Source organism: Amphiura filiformis, chromosome 8, assembly GCF_039555335.1.
Source record: "Amphiura filiformis chromosome 8, Afil_fr2py, whole genome shotgun sequence".
Classification (NCBI taxonomy): domain Eukaryota; kingdom Metazoa; phylum Echinodermata; class Ophiuroidea; order Amphilepidida; family Amphiuridae; genus Amphiura; species Amphiura filiformis.
In genome coordinates, this window is record NC_092635.1 from 14,673,720 (window position 1) to 14,695,627 (window position 21,908).

The 21,908-nt window shown below is 34.9% G+C and overlaps 1 protein-coding gene across 1 annotated transcript; it reads right to left on the reverse strand.

Annotated features, from left to right (window-relative positions):
- Window positions 1-4,149: 4,149 nt before the first annotated feature.
- On the reverse strand, window positions 4,150-11,158 carry LOC140158671 (uncharacterized). The gene is made up of 6 exons (XM_072181849.1): window positions 10,922-11,158; window positions 10,055-10,122; window positions 8,981-9,114; window positions 8,073-8,114; window positions 7,685-7,741; window positions 4,150-6,034 (listed from the first exon to the last, which is right to left on the reverse strand). The coding sequence occupies exons 1-6, from the start codon at window positions 11,006-11,008 to the stop codon at window positions 6,000-6,002; spliced, it is 423 nt and encodes a 140-aa protein (XP_072037950.1). The 5' UTR covers window positions 11,009-11,158; the 3' UTR covers window positions 4,150-5,999.
- Between the last annotated feature and the right edge of the window lie 10,750 nt (window positions 11,159-21,908).

A 21,908-nucleotide genomic window follows, 5' to 3' on the forward strand; every position in this document is an offset into this window, starting at 1 on the left:
CACTTGTTGGGGCCTGATGCAAAAAGGGGACCTAAAGATTTTTAACCCTCCTAAGGGTGGGGGCCTGAAAAAATGACCACGAGTTTATATGCTTTTTTATGGAGTTGATTATTTTCATGTCAAAAAGGAGGCCCTGAAATTTGTGACATCTGAAAGGGGCCGAAATTTTTAATTACAAATAACAATACATGATTAGAAAATAATTATAATTTTACAATGTTACAGCTTTCAAAATTTCAAAATTAAAACTACTTAAAAACGACTCATTTCCGTAGTGATCATATTAATTACTAAGCATGATTAATTTTTTACTGATTTATAAGGCACATGTCATAGGGGAAGAAGTTGTCCACAAAGTTTGCAAAATTCTGCCAAAATACCTGGAATTTCGGAACATTTTATAACGTTGTGTAAAGACTCATGCTCAGGTTTCTTGACGTAGTTTTAAAATTTTAGGCATTTTTGGAGAATTTTGTCTGGCCCAGACTCAATACAAAAGTTGACAACCATGAGAGTTACCAAATTGTGCAGAAAAGGTATTGCTTTTTTACCAGTAGCAAGTGGCGTGAAATTGGTAAAATAGGGGTATTTAATTTGCATTGTCCATGAGTATGTTGAAATTTGACAGTGAAATCAGGAAAATAGGGGTATTTAATTTGCACTGTCCGCAAAATTTGGATAAAAAGGTACTTGAGAAAATCCAGAAATTTTATGTAAATATTTAGTGTCATTGATAAGGGGTGTTTGAAATGGTGGTCATTGAAAACTACAAAAACGGGGTTGTTATTGGCCAAATTTTATCCTTGATTTTGCATGAAAAAGGGGGTAAATTTGATGAAAATCATTGTTGGAAAGATTTGAGAACTCTCATGTTGTGAGCTTTGGTGTTGAGTTGGGGGGGGGGGGAGGGGGGGCTCGGGTTTCCTTATGAAAACTGTTTAGCCTATTTTTTATTTGGTTGCAGGTTTAGGTGGTGTGCATGGTTTGGTTTTGACATTGTCTTCAGGTGGACTTGCCATGCTTGTTGTACTGGGCTTGTTCTTTGCTTCAGGTACATATGCTGTGAAATGAAGAAAGAATAATTGAAAAATTATTAATTTATTTACAATTTACATTGATCTGAAATGAACTTTGAATTTGTTAAATTGTAAGAAGAGAGAAATTGCGTTTTATTTAAATTTTGGTTATTTTTCCAGTCAAGGTCTGTGATCATTCCCTAAGTAAATTGTCGTTAAGTTGCAAAGCTCTGGCCTATAAACATAGTCATGGTTTTGAGATAGAAACCGATGCCTTGAAATAAAAAGCACCAAGTCATATTTATTTTATATACCAAATGTTAAGATTCTTGTCATCTGTTTGATCTTGGAAAGAGAAATTAACAATAGTTTCAATGTGAATGGCAAAGGTTACAATCTAAGGTTTCCACGTAATTATAGCACCTGAAAACATTATTGTGTGTCTAATATCATGGGAGTGGCATAGATGAGATATATATAATTTATTGAATGATTTATAACTAGGTTTGACATACTAAATTTTATGAAATGACAGTCCTTTTTGGTTTTAATTTTGGTGTAGCATAAGTTTTCAACGGGTAACTTCTCAAATTAGAAACTTTCCATGTTAGGCTAGGCCATATAAAAAAATTAAGTTCATTGATAAATATACTGTTACTGTCCTACGTTTTTCTTAGCTGATAAAAAATTCAGGGTATTGCGTTTTATACCAGCAGGGGGTAGGGCTGGGATTGTAATTGAGAGCCTGGGGTAGTCTTGGGGGAAGGGATTGCATTGGCAGCCGCATAAGAACATTGCATGATCACACGGGAGCTTACCTCCGTGTTACCGTAATACGGAGGTAGTGCAAGGTCATGACTTAACACGGATACTTGTCCACACGGTCCTTCCTCGTGGTCTTTAACTCTAAGCACTCCGTGTTAGCTGCACGGCTCGGTCTTACTTCGTGGTAAATATAGGACTTTCCTGGAAGTTTTAGGGCCGTTTGCTATACTGCAAGTACACTGTGGAAGCTGATATCTCTTCGTTTCAGGGCAATTATGTCCTACACGTGTTTTTTAGCTGTTATTTTCTTCTGCACTCAATTTCTTTGTCTTTCAAGACACTAATATCAGCTCTTCCGTTTCTTCTTTTGACCAGTTTATTGTGTTTTTTTTTTTTTTTTTTCGCTTTTGTGGTGCTTCTTTCATCATGTCACTTCATTCTCGGTGAGAAACGGAGATAAATTATTGTGAATTTATGCTAAAGAAATTTAAAATACTGCGAAATTGTAAGTGTAGTATCCATAAGGTCAAGCTTACCCCAGAATCTTGTTCATACGGTACTAACACGAACGATCGCTTCAGTTAGCGCCGCTACCACAGAGATTTCTCTGTGGTAAATCTTCCGTGTTAAGCTTCGAGGTAGTTAACACGATACTTGTTCAGACGGTCGCTAACACGAAGTTACCTTAGAGGTAGTTTCGTGTTAGCTTAACACTAACCTACCCCTAAGCCCGCCTGAACACGGCTAAACCCCAGTTGCTGGGCTGTGCAATAATTATTTGTAAGGGTAGGGAGGATAATTCTCAAAATAATTTGCCAAAAGTCAATCCCCAACCCCTGGACATGCCACAAAATTTTGACCTTTTGATGTGCTAATAAAAAATCTTTGCTCTGCCAGAGGCATTGTGAGAAAGTTTGCCCTGATATTTACTAATTTTAGGCTTTTTCTAAGCATTGGATAGCATTAGAATACCTGACTGGGGGTGTAAACCCCCCCAGCTAGGTAAAAAAAAGGAATCAGGGATGGGGAGACAGACGAGAAACATGTTCTATTTTCAACTTGGTTTTAATCACAAAATATGGCAATTTGATATATACAAATAATTAGAATAGATCATACGGCTTAAATGAAACGATTGTACTTAATAGCTCTTAATGTACAGATGACAATACATGATTAGTAAATAATTATGATTTTACAGTGTTTTCAAAATTAAAACAGTACTTTAAAACGTACGATTCACTTGTGTAATTGGAAAACAGTTGAGAGACGAGGAACATTTGCAAGTGGGTTTTAATCAGAAAATAATTGTAATTGTTTAAATGAAAATGTCAAACTTAATGTAGGAGGGGTCCTGAAACTTTCTGACCCTCAGGTGGGGGGCCTGAAAAAAATGACCACAAGTTTATATGCTTTTCTATGGGGTTGACCTATAATTTTCATGTCAAAGAGGGGGCCGTGAAATATGAAAGGGGAGCTTGTTGCAATGAAATGTTTGTACATGAGCCCCCCCAAGCAAGTGTTTGCCCAGGTCAAAATTCGAGTTGAGATCAGTTGAAAATATCAACTGTGTTGAACTGGGATTTACTGAGACGAATATGTGTGAATGGTTTATACAGATATGAATTTTGAATGGAAAAGAGTTTAATATGTTGTGACTAAGAGCTTTTTCATTTTTAATGACAAATGACAATACATGATTAGGAAATAATTATAATTTTACAATGTTACAGGTTTCAAAATTAAAACTACTTTAAAACGATTTAGTTCTGTAATGATCATAGTACTATTCATAGGCTTAGGACCGGGGGGGCTTGGTCCTTTCAATAATTTTGGTACAGGGGCTGGAATAATACCTTTGATCTCGCCAATAATCCTATGTGAAGTTAATAAATTGTGATAAAATAGAGGGGAAATGGGTCTTTGTGACCTATATTTTGCACATTTTACTGCGAGGGGGGAAAGCGCTGTCGAGCACCTGTAGTTTGGCAAAGAATATTTTTTGTCAAGTTTCAGCCCGCCCCAATATTGAAAATTTTCCCAAGACAATGACTAAGCATGATTAATTGTTTAAATCATGTTTGAAGGCCTATGTTTAAATTAACTTTTAAAAAGTTTTCTGTTGAAACATTTTTTAGAGAGATAATTAAATTGAAGTGACTTTAAAAAAGGAATCAGGGGTGGGGGAGACTAGAGACATGTTCTATTTGTAACTTGCTTTTAATCAGAAAATATGGCAATTTGAAACATTGATTTTAATTATAATAGATCATACGGCTTAAATAAAACGATTGTACTTAATGTACAGATGACAATACATGATTAGTAAATAATGAAAATTTTAGAGTGTTACAGTTTTCAAAATTAAAACAGTACTTTAAAATTATTGTAATTGCTTAAATGAAAATATACTTAATGTATGGACCGTTCAGAAACACTTGTTAGGGGAGGGCATGATGCAAAAAGGGTCCTGAAAAATTTTGACCCTCCTAAAGGTGGGGGCCTGAAAAAAAAAAATGACGAGTTTATATGCTTTTCTATGGGGTTGACCTGTAATTTTCATGTCAAAGAGGGGGCCCTGAAATTTGTGAAATCTGAAAGGGGGCCCCGAAAATTGTTTGCGGTGAATTTTTTTTATATCAGCCCCTCCCCTTCCAACAAGTGTTTGCCCAGGTCAAAATAGCAGTTGAGATCAGTTGAAAATATCAATTGTGTTGAACTGAGATTAACTTGAATTTAGACCTGGGTGTGAACCCGAGACGAATATGTGTGAACGTTTTATACAGATATGAATTTTGAATGGATGGTGAAAAGAAAGTTTAATATGTTCTGACTTAAGAGCTTTTTCATCTTTAATTACAAGTTACAATACATGATTAGGAAATAATTATAATTGTACAATGTTATAGCTGTGAAAATTAAAACTAGTTTAAAACGATTCATTTGTGTAATGATCATATAGGGTCCACAACTTATAAGTTCCCCTCTAAATAATTTTGAAAATAAATCGAAATATTTGACAAAATGCAAACTTGTAAAAAGATTTGGGTAGTCAAAAGAGACTACTGTTTTAAACAGTGTTAAAAGTTGCATCTGAGCCCAAAGGACTCAATTCTCAAACAATGCAGTAGGTCAGGGAAATTCATGTGTTTGTAAAAGGAAACTTAATCTTTATTCTTATTTTTCAAAAGCAAAGCAGATGTTTAACCTTTTTAATGATAAATGGCTGAGTTGGAAGGGATATGTTAAAAATGAGGTTGACTACCTTATCAATGAAAACACAACATCACAAGAGCTAACCCGAGCAATCCAACATGTATGGAAAAACTTGGACCAGCAACGGGTCCGGAATTTAATAAACAGCATGCGGTGACGTTGCAATGCACTTGTCAACAGTGGAGTGGGGCACATCCCTTACTAAACATGTAGAGTTTTATTTCCATTACAAACACATGGACAGGCCTGACATACTGTATTGTTTGACAATTGACTCCTATGGACTCAGGTGCAACTTTTAAAACTCCCTCTTTTTTTACTTAATGAACTATTGTGACCAAACGCAATGTGTGACGCTACAAATTGGTCCAGATTTGTAAAAGAAATAAGGTTACTCGTAACTTTTTACAATTTTACATTTCGTTAAATAATGTTCGATTTATTTCAAAAAGCATTAGGGGAACTTATAAGTTGTGCACCCTCTAGTACTAACATAGGCTTAGGAAGGGGGGGTTAGCCTGCTTAATAATTTTGGTGTAGGGGCTGGAATATCTTTCAGCCCGCCAATAATCCTAGGTGAAGTTAAAAAATACCTATATATTGCAAATTGTTCTAGCTGCGAGGGGGGAAACCCTGCATCTCGCAGTGTGTCAAACAACATTTTTTGTCAAGTTTCAGGCCTCCCCCCATGTTGACAATCTTCCTAAGCCAATGATTAAGCATGATTAATTGTTTAATTTTTTTTTTTTTAAGTTTTCTGTTGAAAGATTTTGTATTGATTTACAGAAGTAGGCCACATGTCACAGGGGAAGTTGCCCAAAGTTGGCAAAATTTTGTCAAAATGCCCGGAATTTCGTAACATTTGATGTTACGTGAAGACTATCATGTTCAGTTTTCTTCAAAATTGTTGCTAAATTCGAGGCATTTTTAGACAATTTTGTCAACTTTGGGCAAGTTTCTTTGTGACATGTGGCTTGAACTGTTTTTGTTTACTTGGTAGTTTTACTTGGTGGGTGGTTTCCCTTCAGCTGCAGGTGCTGTGAAATGAACAAACAAGAATTGAAAAATTATTAATGTTTGTTGTATAATTTGCATTGACTTGAAATGAACTGTAAATTAAAAGTCATTTGTTTGGTTGAAAACATGGATCTTGGGAAGAGAAATTAATAGTTTTAACCGGGAGTTTTAAGCGAACGGCACGGCACAGATTATAATATATGGTGTCTGTGTTAATTATAGCGTATACGTAATACGCTGGGAACGAAGCACACATGAACTATTTCCAGGGAATAGTTAATTTTGTGGGCATAGTCAAAATCATGTCGCGATTTTAACCAAAGTAAAAAATGAAACATGTTTGACGTCCGGGTTTTCGAAAAAAAAGGAGGGGGCTTTTTATTTTCTATCGCAAAATTGGTGTAAATGCCTATCACGCTGTTTTAGGGGTGGTGCAATAATTATGTGTACCCCTGGGGGGTGAATTATAGGGGGGGGCAAAGATGTTTTGGCAGGCCAAAAGGGGGGGGCAAGCATTTTTTGGGGGGGGGGGGGGGTCAAGCGATTTTTGGCAGGTCGAACGGGGGCAAGCAATTTTTGGCACAGATATTTTGGGTACCGTTTCTATATTACGCCCTAAAAAGGCATAGGAAAACGTTACAAACATGTTCAAATATGCAAAATTTCCTGCTCGATGCGCTCGCATTATATGTTAAGACAAGTTAAGGTTTTAAATTGGTTCCCCAAATCTTGCATGTGTAAGGGGGGGGTGCAAAGATTTTTGGCACGCAAAAGGGGGGTAAAGGTTTTTGGCACGGTCAAAGGTTTTTTGGCACGGCCAAAGAAACAAGCGATTTTGGCAGAACATTTTGAGAATTCACCCCCGTACACATAATTATTGCACCACCCCTTAGCGTATACAATAATGCCTGGAAAAAGGAGGCCCTTTTTTATTTCTTGTTCTGAGAATTACACCCCTTTCAATGATCGCAAAACCTTTCTAAAATGTTTCTTGTATCTTAACAAGGCTATATAGAAAGCATTCCTATTTATTTTTGGAAAAGTTATAGGCCTAACTGAATTTCAAAAAATAAAAATATATTTGAGGAAACCTCAAAAAAGGAAGCGGGAGGGGACGTGAAACATGTTTATTTTTTTATTTTGCCTAATACAATTTGATATTGTGAATGATTTGCTACTAGATTTGACAATACCTTCAAAGCGTTACTTTTGGCACAAATTAAGTAGTACAGAATTAGGATTTACACACATGCATTGTCTTTAACGGATGTACAAAACTTGATCTACATTTTAGGTCAAAGGTCATGTCTGGTTGAAATTTAAAAATGTTTAAAAATTTATATTTGATACATGTAATGTATGTTGATGACACTTGTACAGAAATGATCCTTATGACATCCTAAACATGTTAAAAATATTTAAGACCTCTATGGTCAAAGTTTATGGGTGAAAGGTTAAATTCTAAAATTGATCTAATCGGGCTCAAATTTAACAGGAATTAATGATCGATCCTTATGAGTCATGACATTCTTAACATTTTGAAAATATGTATGATGCAAAGGGCAAAGTTCATAGTTTAGGTGTCATTTCCGGCTAAATTGTTATGGGGGTAGGTTCAGGTCTATAACTAGATTGAGTACATTTTAAATTTTTTTTAATATGGAACTTACCTGTTTTGGTTTTGTTTGGGACGTTTTCTGCAGGTTTTTTGGTTGGTGTTGCTGCATCTGTTGATACATGATTAGGAAAAAGAAATTTAGCGGTAATTAGGCTCTAGGCCTATATTTTTAGTGTAAAATATATGGTGTTATTGACTTAGCTATATAGTATTGATCATTATTGTTCATTCAAATAATATTTTAGCTTCCTGTCAGGTCCTGGTTTTAGGTATAGTATTTTGTACGGAATGGTTTTACCTTATTTGAATGATAATATATCTCAATGGTGGCTATGTCTTAGTTAATTAGTGTGAATTTGGTGGGCTTTTGCTTTGTTATTGGCACTCGTTGGATATTATTGCAATTAAAAAAAAATATTACTAGTATATTGAAAACTTACCATTGCTTGGGTTTTTGGATGGTTCCTTCTTTGGTGCTGCATCTGTTGATTGGAAAGTATGACTTATTGTTATTGATATGATTTAAGGTCTATTCTATAATAAATTTGGTTTGATTTGGTAATAATTAGTCATAAAGAGTTTATATAATTAGATGATTAGTGAGAATAAAAGTTATAATGGCTCATTGATCACTTCAATACTAAACAATTCTGATTTTGGAATGTACCAGTTTATTGAACGTGAAAGCCAGAGTAAAAAATGGGAAGCTAACAAACAGAGGGAGTATGGTGACTGAAAATATCAGATGTGAAATCTATCAATTGCACACAAATTAATACAAATCGATGTTTTATGCTTAAATGTAATCGCAAGAGTATGCAAGAATGGGCAATTGTGGACTATGGAGAAGTGTATGTTTAATAGGAGCTACTATAAGCCTATGATTTATTGGTAGGCGAGTTTTTACTCAAAGGTCAGGGCCGGATTTACCATAATGGACCAGATGGGCCCGGGCTCGCAAATTGCGGTGGGCATCTTCCTTTTTAGCCCCAAAATACTATGTTTTAGGCCGAAATAGGGTTAAGTTGTAAAATTTGTCATGCTTTGTGTGCATTTGCCAGTTATATAGCGTCATGTACCTTTTGGGGCTGAAATAGTCTGAATATGGATTTTTTTGTGCTTTGTACACAAATGTCCTAGTAAAATCTATGATCATCTCTCTGTTAATAGTAATGCTCCTGCAGAGTGCAGACACCGTCGATCTTATACCTAAATCTAGCCACTATAGAGTGTAGAGGCTTTCCTCGGTGAGTTTGGGGCTTTTTAGCCTGGCCTAGGGCACGCAGAAAGGTAAATCTGGCCCTGTCTGAGGTTGTTACATCATTTTAGTATTTAATTGGTTACTTACCTTCCCATTTGATGATTTGGTTGGTGGCGTACTTTGTATATATATTCAGTTTATGGCCCACCATGTGTTTGTCTGGGATACCTGCTACTTCCATGATTTCATATACCTTGTCATCTTTGTCCAAGATCACGTTTCTGTATAAAGAAAGATTGCGCTGTGAAATGTGAGTTTGGACTAGTTGACAAATGTATTGGCTGTATTTAACTACAACCAAGTTGTTTGACAGTGTTTACAGCTTATTTGGCATATATATGTGTCTTAGTTAATATCATTATTGGATTTATTACAAGCGCGGGAGTTACTCTCACACAAAAGTGCCTCCTGCCCGCGTCTGAACATCTCTGAAATGTACCCTTAATGGTGAATTTTCATATAACCAAATTGGCACCTCACCCCCATAATGGCGAAACACATGCAAAATCCTACCCTAAATGGTGTAGCACATGCAAAAACCATACCCTAAATGGCATCAACTGAGAAATATCTATAATGATACCCCAAGTGGCGTAAACAGGGAAATGAGGTAATTTGATACTTAAGGGGTCTTTTTGATGTTGCAGACATATAGATACCGGTACTGAAGAAAACATGTACAAAGGTAAGAAGAATCAATTAAAAGTGGTGATTTTGATCAAATAAGTGCGAACTTACTCAAACAAGGTTGTTGGACAGTATAATTTATATATTATTAGTAGTGTGTTATAGGATTATGCTATTAATTATTTTATAACACTAGGCAAAGTAAAATATTTAAATAACATGTATCTTGCTTACTTTGCTTCTAAAATTGTTGTGATAAAAAGATATGTTTAGAAGTTCTTGGTTAGTAAAATTTATAAACACATTTGAAACACTTTGTTGAAGCTAGGTATGGCTTTGGAGAAATTCTGGGGGAAATATTGGGGGCCTCCCTGATTTTATGTGTTGACAAACACTTTGTATTATTGCAATTTTAAACAGAAATGTATGATAAAAAAAGAAAATAACAAATTAATAAGGATGTCTCTCAGAATGATATATAATGTTACTTTTTTATATTTTTACTTGTGTGTATAGCTATAAATAAATACTTACTCATCTTGGATGATGCCTGCCAGTGTTATTGTCATTGTCTCCGCTTTTGCATCTGGATCCTCAATTATCTATAATTTGAAAAGACAGTTATTAGTATAGAATATTTATATTAATTATTTGGTTTAAAATATGCAATCATTATGAAAGTTCGCAATACATTGGAGTGACAAATATTGGGAATTTGCAAAGAAACAATATAAACTTCAGCTCTATCACTCAAATATCTCGTACTATTTGGATCAGGACGGCGAGTGCGGTGTCAGTGACAGAGTTAGTTTGCTACGCAGCCAAAGTTTGGTTACGCCCTCCACATGTGAAGTGAGCGTAAATTGGCTTCGTAGGAAACTACCATTTGCGATCTTTGTGACATATTATTATCATAATCTGAAAATTATGATGATATGTTGGACCAACAGAAAATCACTCCGCTACATAGGGCAAATTTGACAGTTTGCTCATAGATTTAAGTTGGAACATGTATTAGTATTACAAATATGCCAAAAAATTGGTTGTGAAAAAATAAAGGTATATTCTGAAAAAAGATCGTATATTAAGGCTTTAAAGGTATACATTAAAATTGAAAAAAAAAAGTTCAAAGCGTCCTCCAGAAGATATGAAAATACATGGAGTAGAAAAGAATCAATACCATTTTAACAGTCAAATGGTTTTGTACTCATTGACCTCTACTATATTGCAGAGGGAAAAATGCATAGGTGATTGAATGATGTTGAAGATGATATATTGAGATCAAAGGTGTCAAGTCGATGTCAACTTGTAAAATTGGCTAAAAATGAAGCTAAGTTTGAAAAAAAAAACATGTAAAAAAGTGTAGCAAAAAACTAGTTTTTTGCATTTTTTCTCTTTTACCTTTAAAGACATATTTGCTCCTGATTCCAGATTACGGTACGCGATGCCAGCTTTTGTCACAAACTCGTAACTCGAATGTTTGAGCATTCCACAGTCTTTCCTTGGAGGTTGTTGGGCAGAGTTGTATTCCACAACTTTACGTATTCTTTTCCAGTCCCATCATTGATGATGATCGTATCTTTTTTCCAATAAGGACCGGACTGTGGGTCCTTAACCTGTTGATAATACAAGTGATGATAGAGAATATTATTTTTGAAAGAAATGATTGAGGTTTAAACTGGTTTGTAAGAAGATATACTTACTAATCAGGGGCGGATTTAGGGGCGCGGCGCACGCCTCTATTTTTTTTGACTAGCAACGGCGCCGCCTAACTTAAAATACAAAAAGTGAAAGAAATTTTAAAAAATTAACAAATTCGGCCATGAACAGCAAACAATGGGCCAAAACCGTTGAGTTTTCGAGGGGGTAACCCCCTTAACACCATTTTTCGTCGTCGACCAAAAGGCGCCCCCTCTATCAAAAAATTCCTGGATCCGACCCTGCTAATGAAATGCTTCAGTAATTGATGGGTAGAGTAGCCAAGGATTTTCATTTGTGTGCAAAAAAATAGCAGAGTTTGCAATCTTTTTGTTAAAGAAATTAAAAACAAAAATTGATTTTTTTTGATGAAAGTCAAAAGACACAAATGAAATGCTAGCTAAGGCTGTCTGTGTATTTAAGTGGTCATAGTTTTTATTTCATTACTAAATTTTGATACTTGAAAAATGAAAACCCAATTACAGAAAAGTGATTGCAAAGCTATTTATGTTCGAAGGAATTCAACCTGTGCACATAACTATTAAGTTGGTATGCAGGGTACGGAAGAAAATATCTGGGATGACATGATAAAAAAACCTGGATTTTACTAGTAAAAAAATTTGCTAATTTTATTAAACATCTGAAGAGAAATCTGATTTTGTTACAAGCCACAGTATCAGTTTTAATAAAATGTGTATCTCATATTTTTATTTTTATTGCATTATTTGGATTTCTGTGGTTATAAGTTGTCTAGAAATTAAATACTTTTCGTATCTCGGGTGTGGAGTGGAGAAGGCTAGAGGAATTAATAATTTTGAAGATAGAACCATTTAAAGCCAAAATGCACATTGTGACTGGAAATCTTAGAATTTTTGTGTAGTGAATAGGGAGAAATTGTGATTGTTGAGATTTGCGGTAGTCTTGTGATTCGCAATGTAAACATAATTTTTTTTTAAATGAATGACATAATATGAATAATGAATGAAATAAATATTCATGATGAAGCTTTGAAATGAAACCATATTAACAACTGTAACTATTCTTTTGATTAAGGTTATTAATTATTTTAAACTGTTGTGATTTGGTAGTTCACAGCATCTTACGAATGGTAGTGAGCTTTGGCAAAAACTGCATTGCTCAATTCATAGCGGCGTGTAGAAGAATATAAATATCACAGATACACTTTTATAGGTGCTGCGGTTCTTGAGTTACGTTGTAAAGAGGGCTGAAACAACAACACTTTTGTAAAACGTACATAACTCATTAACAGCAATAAATTAAGCAAGTTTGCAAAGTATATGATTTGCAGAATGAACATTTGCAAAACATCAAGGCGTTAATTTTCAATAATATATTGATATAGATAATGAAAATCGATTTTTCATGTTGCTTCGACCAACAATACCTCGCCTACCCTTAAGGAAACAAAAATGAGCTCTGGTTGCTTAATCCTGCCATAGACCATGGTATCTGTGTCCTCGTTTTTAATTGTATGTGTTCATTAGGTTGGTTAGTTCTAATTAATATACTGTATCACGGTAATGACATATTAGTTCTTGTATGTTTGGCTATGTCCAATGGGCTATTATAAATGGGCAGTTAAAATCCACAGTACCCCTGTGGAAGATTTTGGAAATATCTTTTATAGGGGGAATATGTTTTCCAAATGTAATTGGTCAAGGTTAATCATTTTGAAACCTATACTCCTTCTGTATTGTGGCTTTACTTATATCTTCCATAACTGGAGTGAGTATTTCAAATAAAAGTTATCTAATTGTCTATTTATTCGTAACTTGTAATCTGTCTATGGAAGACTTAAAGGCCCATTTAGTGATTTGCTGATCTGGACGATCGTAAAAATCATCAAAATTCAGATTTTGGTACCTTTGTTATTGTCATAGATGTGTTAACATAGCCTGCAAGTGGTTCAGCAGAAAGCTGTGTATTTAAGATAAAATAAGACATTTTACACGAATCTGTAATTTAGATACTGACAGTATTTAAATTAGCTATGTACATGTATTTGAATGGGGCTTTAACTTCGTCCGTAATGCTGTTTTCTTTGTTTTTTGTCAAATTTTGCATTAAAAAAAAATACCAATGAGAATTTGAATAACTTATGCTTCACTTTTAAGCAATTTATAAACAAATATTTCACAGGGGTAGTGTAAATTAAAATTGGAAATGCCCAATCCTATGAGGTATTTACAAAAAATCAAAACATGTTTTATATGGTAAAATCATGGGAAAAAGTGCTGAATTCTGCACCTTTAAAAATGGTGTTTTTTTAGCAGTAGATAAAATGATATCGTAGAGTATTTTAATTGTATCCAAAACTTGTAGAAGCATTAGAACTAGAAGTGAAGTAAAATGATTAATTTCAGAATGAAATAAATTGAAATTCATCAAAAATGGTAAAAATTGAAAAAGTCAATTTTGAATCTGATTTTTTTTAAATCATTTGATTTTGTGTGCAAACCCTGAAAAAATAGGAAATTGGTTAATTGATTTGGAGATTCATGCTTTTAACAATAAAATGGACAATAGCTGCCAGTTTTAATTAATATTATGTAGAATTGTTGTAATGCAAGTAATTGACATACCTGGAGCACTTTGCCTCTTATTGTATGCCGTGACTTGACTGGACTCTTTCTGGCATCCTGAATAGATGACATTGGTGAGCTATTGTATTTATTGATCAGATCTTCCGGAATGTCCATATTGTCGACCTTGAAGAGCTAGATTGGAGATAGAGAGATATAGAAAAATGAGAAACGGAACATGGCCAGATTTAATATACAGAGATGCCATTTGGTTTTTGCCCCATTAAAAATATCTTAAACTGGTGAGTAAAATGTGAAGAAGCCAGGGACTGCCTTTTGGAATTGCAGGAGAGCATTAATAGCTTTTAGAGGAGCTTTCAATGAGAGATGTTTAGATCATTTACAATAATAAGGAGAGAATGGTCAACTAAGGAGAGCTAAAATTGATGTCATATTGATGAATCCAATGAGCCAAGTCATGGTCAGGATTTGCTCGGCCATTTTCGGTCCCGGTACATTAAGACTATTATTCCAAATCATAAAAGACATAAAAAATAGGCTAATGCAGACAATTAAAACATTGCATTGTTTATAGTTAAGAAATTGAAAAACAATAATTTAAAGGAGTCTTTAAAAAAATTATTGATTTTAAATCACGAAGTTAGTTGAAGCAATATTTCAGAATACATTGTTATTGTTTAATCAATGTACTGCATGATGATCTATGTACCAACTTTGAATTATTTTATTATGTGTATGGTTAAAGACAAGGGTGAAAATAAGAGCTTCTTTAGTAGGGCTCAGTTTGCAAGTTCTGGTTCATCTGAGTTTAGTCGGGACTTCGACTCAACAAAAGAGGACTCACTTTTGTTTTAGTATGTGAAGAGGTTTGTCGCAAAACCTCTTACATTCACTTGCTCAATTTTGAGAACACATCAAAAAGCATAAAAAATCAATGATGGGGGTTTGCAGCAAAAGCGGTTTTTGGCGGGATGCTTCGGTAAAATGAACATCCTACCAAAAAGTGCTTTTGTTGAAAATCCCCTGTATCAGTAATTTTTTTATGATGTTTTGATGTGTTTTTGGGCAGGTGGATGTAAGCGGTTTTGCAACATAGCTCTTCATATACAGTTAAAATGGTCTAATATGCAATGACAGAGTTCACTTTCAACAATAGCTCAAATTCTGACCTCATATTGCAGAGAAATCCCATTTTGGTTTCTTATTTCCTATTTCTTGGGTATTGAAGTAAGTATGGACTGTATGGTGACAGGTTATGGGTATGGTTCAGGACAAAAAAGTGTAGAGTGGTTGTGATTTTAATCTTAATGAGTTACAGTATAGGAAACAAGTCCAGTAGCCTGCTTATTTTTACCTTTGGTGAGAGATGATTTCCATATCTTCGTTTTCCATAATTCATTTGTCGAAGTTCGATTTTCTGTAGTGACTTGCTAAGTAGTGTATTAAACATGGGTTGATAGTGATGAATCATGTAACATTTGTTTATTTCTTGACAATTTACCCATGTTTAGCCAAGCCAAAATGAAAACAAAAGGAATCTGTACAATTAAATGGGAGTGTTTATTTAATGTATCATGTATGATGTTTTAAAATTGATGTAATTGTATCATGTTGCAAAGAATTCTGGGAAGGGCAAGACGTTTTCTGTGGTGCATGATAAAATAAACTTACCATTGTGTTTTTGTTGAAAATGATCACATCATCACGTACTTCGTAAGAAACTGCTCTGAGTGTGTTGTCAACTATGATCTTTTGATTATGCTTTTGATCATAAATTTTTACTTCTTCAACCTGCATTTTCTCCGTGATACATTCGAAGGACCAGCTATTGACTGTTCTTCGAGTCAAAGTAGAAAGAACTTTGAATGTGAAAGGCATCTGAAAAAAAAACACAGTTAGATATACATTGTAAAATTTTTTGGGGGGTTATTGTGTAGGAAGTAAATAAGAAATGCTCTATATTAGGCCAAGTAAAATGAAAAACATGTTTCATGTCCGGGTTTTTGAAAAAAAGGAGGAAGAGGGGGCTTTTTATTTTCCATTTTGTATCGCAAAATTGGTGTAAATACTCAAAATTAGAGCTGGTTTAGCGGTATACAATTATGCCTGGAAAAAGGAGGAGGCCTTTTTTAATTTGTTGTCGTGAGAGGTAGCCCCCTCTAATTATCACAAAAGCTTCCAGAAGTGTTTCTTGTATATTTAGCAAGTATAGAAAGTATCTCTACTTCCTAGACATATTTTTTGAAAAGTTATAACTGAATTTCAAAAAATAAAAATATAATTGAAGAAGCCTCAAAAAGGAAGCGGGAGGGGCGTGAAACATGTTTATTTTTTATTTGGCCTTATTGGTATATATTAATTGACATTATATTATAACCTATTCAGTGTACAAGCGATGATGTAACAGTATTAATTAACATGTAAGAACTAATAACTTAACCCTAACCCTACCCGTGTTTTTTGTTTTTTCAGAAGGGAAAGAAGGAACGACAAAGGAGAGAAGATGAAGAAAAAAGTCAGTTGGCACCCCCGGGATTCGAACCTTGGACCCCTTGGCCTTAAATGCCACGCAGAAGATCCCCAGCATAGATTTTTATAAAATAGTCTTATATTGTTCTCCTATCAAAAACATTTGATAAAATGATAAAAAGAGTAGTTTTTGCTGTATTTTTGGTTTGCTACCGTAAAATGGGGTAACTTTGGGCACTTTTCAGAGATTTTAAACCACTGCTTCCAAACAAAACCAATTATATTTTTAATCAACTTCTTTTTATGACATTAGGGTTCTCTTCTACATCTTGAAGTTGAAAAATATTTTTTAATAATTTTGTAAGGGTGCCCTACGGGCTAAAAATAGCCTGACCAAGGTTACCCCGCATTGGGGGAAACTTTGGTCAGAGTATTACATTTCATGAAGAAAAATTTTTTTTAAATGATCTTAGTTGTATATGGGCAAGTTGTTATTTTTGTGACATTTGACCCCTTGCAAAACTAATCAAGCACATCCTTGCTCATGCGCTTACAGATATTGATTTTTATTTTTCTGAAAAAATGTAAAAAATGCTCATTTTGGTAAAAAAAATCCTGTTTTTTTCCCCATAAATTTCGAGGAAATTGGACATGAGCGACTATTATTTCTTCCAAATATATTTTTTAACAAGTTGACACCAAATATGACTTGGAGCAATATTGCTGTACGAAAATATGAGCATTTGAAAAAATATATTTGACCGACCAAAGTTACCCCGCTGACCGAAGTTATCCCATTTTACGGTACCTTTTTAACACGGCTTAAGTTGAAAAGTTTTCATAGGGCTATTTGTACAAATTTAAATTATTTTTTTCATAAAATTGGCAGAGCAGAGTCTTTAAATCGTATATTTCTGTGATGAATTCCTGAAAGTATTTTCCACATGTTATGTGATTGTAGGAAAATATCCTCATTGTGGGATGAACTTTGTTTTTATATAAACAGTTTCACATTTTACAAATTTGACAAAATATTTGGTATCAGAAATATTTCTGAACATGATACTTGTATTAATTATCTTTTTCTGTGTTTTAAGTTCTATATTCACAGATGTAAATTTCAACAATTAGTTCCCAATTTCAATGCTCTTTTGTTCTTGGTGAAATTAAAACGAAATGTTGAATATAAAATTGCTGAAAATAAAAATAAACTTAGTCTTCATTTCAAAAAATGGACTATTGACCTTGATACTTAGTACCTCTGAAATATGCTAATATTTATTGTTTTTCTCTATAATTTCATTAAACATGACATACCCTAGATTATTGATTGTTCGACTTCTCATGGGGGTGAGTGGAAGAGTGTGAGTTGTCTGTTGTATGTTTTTTGTTCCATGTTTTGTCCTTTTGTTTTGTTGTGAAAAGTTGAATAAAACACGGGAAGACAAAAAATTAAAAAATCTTATGAAGTTAATGTTAAAATGGGCTACATTTTGTGACAGTTTGGAAGACTTTGACTAAAAGTTCAACCACGTTGTGATTGGGTTTTGCTACATTTGATAACAATACTTTGGTGACTTGCATGTTGTTCGGCATGCAAGATAATGACAAATATTACAAAATCGTCTCCCCTAAAATAAATCTTGGCTATGGCATATGCCCAGTGGCGTAGCCATGTGCCCCCAGGCGGTCGGTTCATGTAAGCTCGTCGGTAGACGGAAGGCGTTGGTAAAAAAATGCGCTAACATAGACTAATTCCTCATGAGGGTGACATAGGCCCTACATAAAATTTTGTGTTTTTATGTTGGTCCCGCCTATTATTATTTGTTTTGGGTTTTTTTTTTGCTCTTGACTTTTTCAAGTTATATATAGAGCTAAGAGCTGAAATTTATGATGTTGTTTCTAATGATTTTCGCGTCCAAATCTATTGGAAACTTCCATAATGATTATTGATTGCATTTTATCATTTTAGAAGAAAAAAATAAAAATCTGAAAAGATTGTACAGTAAGGCTTTAATTTAATTTTATGTTGAATGTGAAAATGTTCATTTTTGACAATACTTACCGTTACTGTACGGTGTGGCGTTCTGTATCTTGAACTTTAGGCAGGTAACTGTGAAAGAAAAAAAAATGTGAAAAGTTATGCAATCATCAATATTGCTTAAATAGTCTAGAGGAAAATCTTAATTTTGTGCTTGTATAAAATTGTTGAAGCATGAGTAAAAGTCAATAAACCTTGCTATCTTTTCTAATTTGAAGCTGCTGAATCCAAAATACGCTGAGCAAGCATTTTGAGTATATATATGACCCTGATAATGACCACAGACATTACCACATTCACTCGGTTGGACATCTGGGAACATTGTCCCAATTCGTCCCCTTTGCACAAGTGCGCGCATAGCAACCAGTTCGAGAATGGGGAATTGCACTTGTGCCGTTTTACAAGGGCAGGCTATTTTCTCTTTGTAACGTTAGCTGTTTATGGTTAAAAATGAAATATGTTTCGATTAGACTCATTGGCATATATGTGCCAAAAAAGGACGAATGTCAATTTTTGAAAAATTGAACTTGTACAGGGGTCAGAAATGAAAGTTGCTCCAATTTTCGTAAAGTTGATCTAAATTGAATAAGTTTTGCATGATGGATTTGTACACCAAAATTAACAAAATTAGATGTTGACCCGTTAAAAACTTTTGTAGGTATTACGTTAACTTTCATTGCCCCGGGTCGTTCCCATACTTTGAGTGGGGCCGGAGGGATTAGATTTACAACACATAACAAATTATTGAGTAAAACATGGTCATGATGGTACTAAAAACGTGAGTGGTGCTTGTCAATTCATACTGAATACGAAATTTATAAAAAATAGAAGAACATAACTTACCGGTACCGTACCAATCATGCAAATTTGACAATCCTTAAAAAATATCTAATAACGTAGAAGTCACAGCAATCACGGAATACAACGATTACCGACTGAGAATATGATTTCTCAGGCAATCAGGTGCGGGGAACCGAGGGGGGAGGCAGTCAAATTACGTTTGGACAGGGGTGTGCTGCTGGATCTTTGAAATCGCTACCCATGTTTAGGTACTAAAAACACAGGTGATTTGGCAGTTTTAAGTACTTTTTTTTTAATCGCGTCCGATGTTTAGGAATTTTTTACCTAATAAATGGGTGATTTGACAGTTTTTGGCCATTTTTTCCAATCTGAACCTGTATGTTTAGGGTTTTCTTGCCAAAAAGTAACTCTCTGAAACGATACATCCGCGTGTACATTAAATACATGAGTAGCAGTCCCCCCGTGACGGGGAATTGTGATTGGATATTTTGTCGAAATTCTGATTGGCTATTTAACGAGGCATTCTGATTGGATCATGAAAGACATCAATAACGCCAAGAATGTGCAAAGATTTGTGTTTCTTTGTTGTCCAAAAATTGCTTTTTGAAACATTGACAGTATTTTTCCGAATTAAAAGGTGTGTAATGGAAGATATAAGTAACAAGATGATGGCGGTTACGTTAATTGATGAATTTAATAACTAGTAATCGCTCTATAATTGTATTTATAGCATAACATTTAAAGAAATATGGCTGAGAGCTATTCGTGTTTGTTTAGGCCATATAAAATTAATGTTTTGGTTGTTGGGCAGACCATTGGGCAGATGATTTTCTTTTGCTTTGAAAATCAAAATGTAAAATTAGAATTGTTACGGGAATTGTTAGTAGTTTTCAGTCTTTTGCTAATGAGTAGGCCTTGTTTTGTTTCGGCTTTTTTTTTGCATAGGCTTAGGCCTATTTTGGCCCATGATCTTACACCTAATGACCCTCTTTTTAGTCTCGCCTGAACTTTAGGACTTAGTAATGACTATTTCTGTGTGTCGGAGTGCGTGGGTGTGGGGGTGTGTGTGTGGGGGGGGTGGAGGTCTGTGTCTATCCGGAGCTGCGTATCTGGGGAACCGTAAGACCTACGGGAACGCTACTTGGTGAGAGGAAGGATATCTAAGTTTGCTCCGTGACCGTATGTTTTCGGTGAAAAATATGCAAATTAACATAGCTAATTTGCATAATTTATGCGAAAATCAGCGTAAAGATGCGTCTGGCGCATGGTGACAAAACCTAGTGGCAGGAATGACACACATCTGCTGATTAGCTGATTAGTTTTTCGGCAAAAAGTATGCGCATTTGGTTGTTAATTTGCATAATTTATGCGGAACACTTTCAAAAATATGGTAGAAAATCTGAAAAAATCCACCTTTTGGAGCTGTATCTGGGATCTGTAAGAACCTTAAGTGCTATGATGATGAAACTTGATAGGGTGTAGCATGACCAGAGGATCTCGACCTGATTCGATTTTCTGCGCAAAATATGCTAATTAAGTACCTAATTTGCATAATTTATGCATAACATGCAAAAACCTATTTTCTCGGAGACTAGGGGTCGCACGTTTTTCAAACTTGGTGGGTGGGTGCATCTTGACCGTAGACAGAACATGTTTGTATTGCTTAGTGGGTCAAGGTCACCCAAGGTCATCTGAGGTCAAATTACTAAAAAACTGTTGTATGGGCATGAAACTTGGTGGGTACAGTCAACATTTAGAGTCAAATTTTCAGGAGGTCATTTCGGGGTCATTCGAGGAGGTTACCCAGGGTCATCTGAGGTTAAATTACTAAAATAAAGTCGTTTGAGCACGAAACTTGGTGGGTAGGCTACAGTCAACATTTAGAGTAAAATTTTAGGAAGGTCATTTCGGGTCATACGAGGTCACCAAGGGGTCATCTGGGGTCAAATTACTAAAAACTGTCGTATGAGCACAAAACTTGGGTATAGGCAACATTTAGAGCCAAATTTTGGAAAGTCATTTTGGGGTCATCCAAGGTCACCCATGGGTAATCTGAGGTCAAATTACTTAAAAGTGATGTATGGGCATGGAATTTGGTGGATAACAGTCAACATTGAGAGTCAAATTTTCGGAAGGTCATTTTGGTGTCATCCGAGGTCACCCAGCTGTCATCTGAGGTCAAATTACTAAAAACTGTTGTATGGGCATGAAACTTGGTGGGTACAGTCAACATTTGACATCAAATTTTCGGAAGGTTATTTCGGGGTCATCCGAGGTCACCGAGGGGTCATCTGAGGTCAAATTACTAAAAACTGTTGTATGGGCATGAAACTTGTTGGGTATAGTCAACAAAAAATTGGAAGGTCATTTCGGGGTCATTCAAGGTCACCCAGGGGTCATCTGAGGTCAAATTGCTAAAATTGTCATATGGCATGAAACTTCCATGTGGTTCCGTTTTGCCCGGGGTCCGTTATGCCCCACCTTCCCTCTCCTGCATGAAAAGTGAAAAAAAATTATATAAAAGCTAAATAATTTGACTTGATCTGCTCAAATAAAGATAAAATCGACAGTTTTCCTCACACGAATCACGCCCAGAAATGTGACACAATTTCCCGGGACAATTTCTCTCCAAATTTCATGCAAAAGTTCCTCAAAAAGCTGCTCTATTGTGGTTGCAATTTTTGATTTTAAGAACTGAAAATTAAAAATTAGCTTTAGCATGGGGTTTTATTTCAACCATAACTTGAAATGCAACACTGAACAACTTAAGTATAAAGTAAAGTAAAGCCTCCGAAGCAAAATGGACAGCAGGGTT